Source organism: Cariama cristata, unplaced genomic scaffold (assembly GCF_000690535.1).
Source record: "Cariama cristata isolate BGI_N322 unplaced genomic scaffold, ASM69053v1 scaffold2100, whole genome shotgun sequence".
Classification (NCBI taxonomy): Eukaryota; Metazoa; Chordata; class Aves; order Cariamiformes; family Cariamidae; genus Cariama; species Cariama cristata.
In genome coordinates, this window is record NW_009596193.1 from 95,313 (window position 1) to 98,653 (window position 3,341).

The 3,341-nt window shown below is 36.7% G+C and overlaps 1 protein-coding gene across 1 annotated transcript in view; it reads right to left on the bottom strand.

Annotated features, from left to right (window-relative positions):
- LOC104165327 (protein unc-13 homolog C-like) overlaps positions 1-3,341 on the bottom strand; it is a gene marked incomplete at its 5' end in the record, with an annotated part of 31,179 nt that overhangs the window by 21,936 nt on the left and 5,902 nt on the right. Inside the window, one exon of the mRNA XM_009704921.1 lies at positions 770-826. Coding sequence (XP_009703223.1) covers positions 770-826 — 57 coding nt within the window. The remainder of the gene's footprint in view (positions 1-769; positions 827-3,341) is intronic.

The window sequence follows — 3,341 nt, forward strand, 5'->3', positions numbered from 1 at the left end:
TAGGGAAAAGGTTACATTTTAAATTTAAATAATTATATTAGGTGATACAGAAATAATTAATTTTATTAATAAACTTGACAGTTTGATTAATGTTTGTCAATGCCTCATGTTTAAAAAAAAGCGTTTCCTATCAGAACCTAAGTTAAATAGTCATAAAGTGACTATACTCCTGTGAAATCTTTGTCTGAAATAAGCATCCTGTGATTTATTTAGGCAACATTTTAACCCCTCTAGCAAACTAAGCAATTATTCATAGAAGCACAAATTACCACATTTCTGCCCAAATCTGAAATCCTAATGGCAGGTTCTCCATCAAGTCTATTACGGACTGCAGTAATGTAGTGCCGATGAGTTTATTGTAGAGGCACACGCTTGTTTCAATACATACCATAAATAATACGGAGAAAAAAATTACTAGTATTCCCACCTTAGAGTTTTTTCAGAACTGGTTCCAGAAGGGAACACAAAGATATCATAATTTTTTTTTGGTGATGTTTAATGCTTAAAAGGCCTAGTTGTAATATGGGAATCATATCTTCTTGACCCTTCTAGTGATCGCTTTACCATATAAGCATACAGTCTTTTATTCTTAATTTGGTTTTGATGAGACTGTAAAATCATTACTCACCTATGAATAGTCACTGCCACATTCAGTCTTACAGTAAATAAGCACAAGAATGAGGCATGAGGCTTGGCCACACAGTCACTAATATTTCATCTAGGTTTTTCATTAGAGCAAGCCATTCACAGCTTCATTTGGCTCCATTACCTTGAGTTTTGACAGTTGTCCAAGATCTTTGGCTGCACTGAATATCATCTGGGGCCCCTGTAATCACATTGAAAATTCAGGATACAGACTCACTACAGTGTGTTTGCTTTTTATGTCAACGTGATCTTATTTTCTGCTAGGACATTAGCCAAAGTCACTGTTTCGCAAAGCTAAATAAAAATTTCAATTACACATGAAACGTATTTTCATTCAGTTGATAAGGCCAAGTAGTTGAATGCCTGCAGCATGATGCCCTCCAGTATCCCATACCTGATACAAATATTGCTTATTCTGTTGATAGGGGTTTCGTGTGCTCCTGCCTGCTATCTCATTTTGTAGTTATTGTTAAGCTAAGGCTGGCATTGTTCTTATACAGTGTGTCAATGAGATATTTGTCCATAATCATAGCTCTCAGGTGCTATGCTAATATAAATAATCATAATGGGAAGTGAGCAGCCTGAGGAACCTGCAAAAGCTTAACTGTGTACAGTGAAATCCTCACTTGAGTAACACACAGCACAATGGCATACTGTTAAGCCAAAGCCATTTTTTTAAAGAAAATACCAAAGTGTTGTGAAGTTAAACCAATATTTTACACTAGCCAAACTCTGGCATGATACCACAGAGGCCAATGCCTCTATGTTTGTCTTGGACAAACAGAATCAATAATTCAATGCTCACATTTTTTTTAATCTTCACAATTACTCCAAGAAATACAATTACTAGTGCAGTTACTTGGCAGTTCAGCAAGACATAGTTCTCAATATCTGGATTTCAGGAAAAAAAGGTCATTCCAGCTTATGTAGTACAATACAGAACAATTTTTCATTTGTCTTTCTGTTCCAAAAGGTTTCAGTTTCCAGACATAATTTTGCTTCTGTATGTTTCAATTACAAAAGATGTAATATAGAACTGCAGCTTAAATTTTCATTATTTATTAGTAATGAGAACCATAAGATAAATATGAAAATTAAAGAATAAACCCTGCTTCTGAATGTCTATGCCTCTCACCCTCAGAGAGAGAAAAAGTAATATTCAAGGCTACAAAAGGGAAACATCTCTCTTACAGCATCCTACTTTCATTGATTTTGTTTAATTGTGTATTCAATAGTAAGTAGAAGTAGCAAAATAAATGCAACTAGCTATATGACTTTCACTATGCCTGCCAACTGGCACACTTTATATAGAGGCTACCGCCAGTAAAACACAACAGCTGGTGAATTGTAGCATACACATGTGATACTGCAAGCACTCTGAAAGGCTAATCCAGTAATTTTTGTACCTATTTTTCATGTTGCTTAGTCATTACATACTGTATATTTAAGATATTGTATGTTCTACTATACAAATGTTTAACAAAATTTGGACAAAAATAAGCTGCAGACAATTTTTGAGTCAGAGGCTCATGTTTCTTAAGTTTGTGTGCCAAAGCAAGGGTTGTTTCAGCTTTGTGAAGAATGGGTCAAAGCATTTGTGGAAATCCCAGCTGTCACCATTTAAAATGAGCTTAAAGAGTCTTAAATGACAGGCACAGTCTCTGCCTTTAAACAGTAACTGGCTGATAAACAGAAGCTTTCTTACCTTTGGCTGCTAACTAATCTAAACTCTAACTAACTAAAGTATTCATTCTAGATGAGGTGGGGGGAAGAGGGCTCCTTGTCTCTGCTTCTTCACCACCTTTTCTGTATTCTGCCTGAAATGCGGAAGTTTTGCATTCCAGATGTACACCCATAGCTTAATGAAGTATCAACTTGCTAAACTAATGACTGGAATAAGCTTTGTTTGAAATGGGCTTTAACATCAGCGTCACAGCTTCTTGCTTGGTGTGATTTCTGAGCATCGGTAAGGACAACAGAGCTGCTTGCAGATTCAGGCAGATGAACCGAAATCTGTGTTCAGTTGGCAGTCAAAGGTTATTTTAACTATGGTTGAAAGACTAAAATATTTTTATTATTTTTTAAATAAAGGTCTACATTCAAACTCTTGGGAGGAAATGTTTGAAAAAATGTTTTACTATCCTAACTGAAACACTTTGTGCTATTGTCCAAGTGGGTTTACTAAGTCTGCATTAACTTGTAGTTTCTTTCCCTCTTATTCCCTCATTTCCTGCCCAAAGAGGACCTCCTATCAAGTCTGCTATTAAAATACCCTCAAAACGTTAGAGCTAAAATTGGCTTAAGCTTCCTGATGTTAAGTGCTGCCTCAAGATGAGAAATGGCACAGCAGGCAGGACTGGAGAATGGGATGGTGCATTCCTGGCTTTCTGGAAGCTGCAAAAATGGAAGTGATTGAATTTCTGGTGCAGCTCGGAAGGGCAAGGGACACTCTTGGTGTTACAGAGCATGATGAAGTCAGGAGAAATCAAACTTAAAAGCCCTGATACAAAAGAACACTACAAAGCCAGTGATTTGGCTTCTTTTATACTGCATTCATAAAAACTGCTCCAAGTTGGGGCAGGCAGTATATGAAAGAGCAAGGTCTCCCTCACCAGCTACGGAAGAGCAACCTGGCTACACTACTGTGAAACACTAGAGAGCAACACACTGCATACAGTCAATATATTATTCCTGCT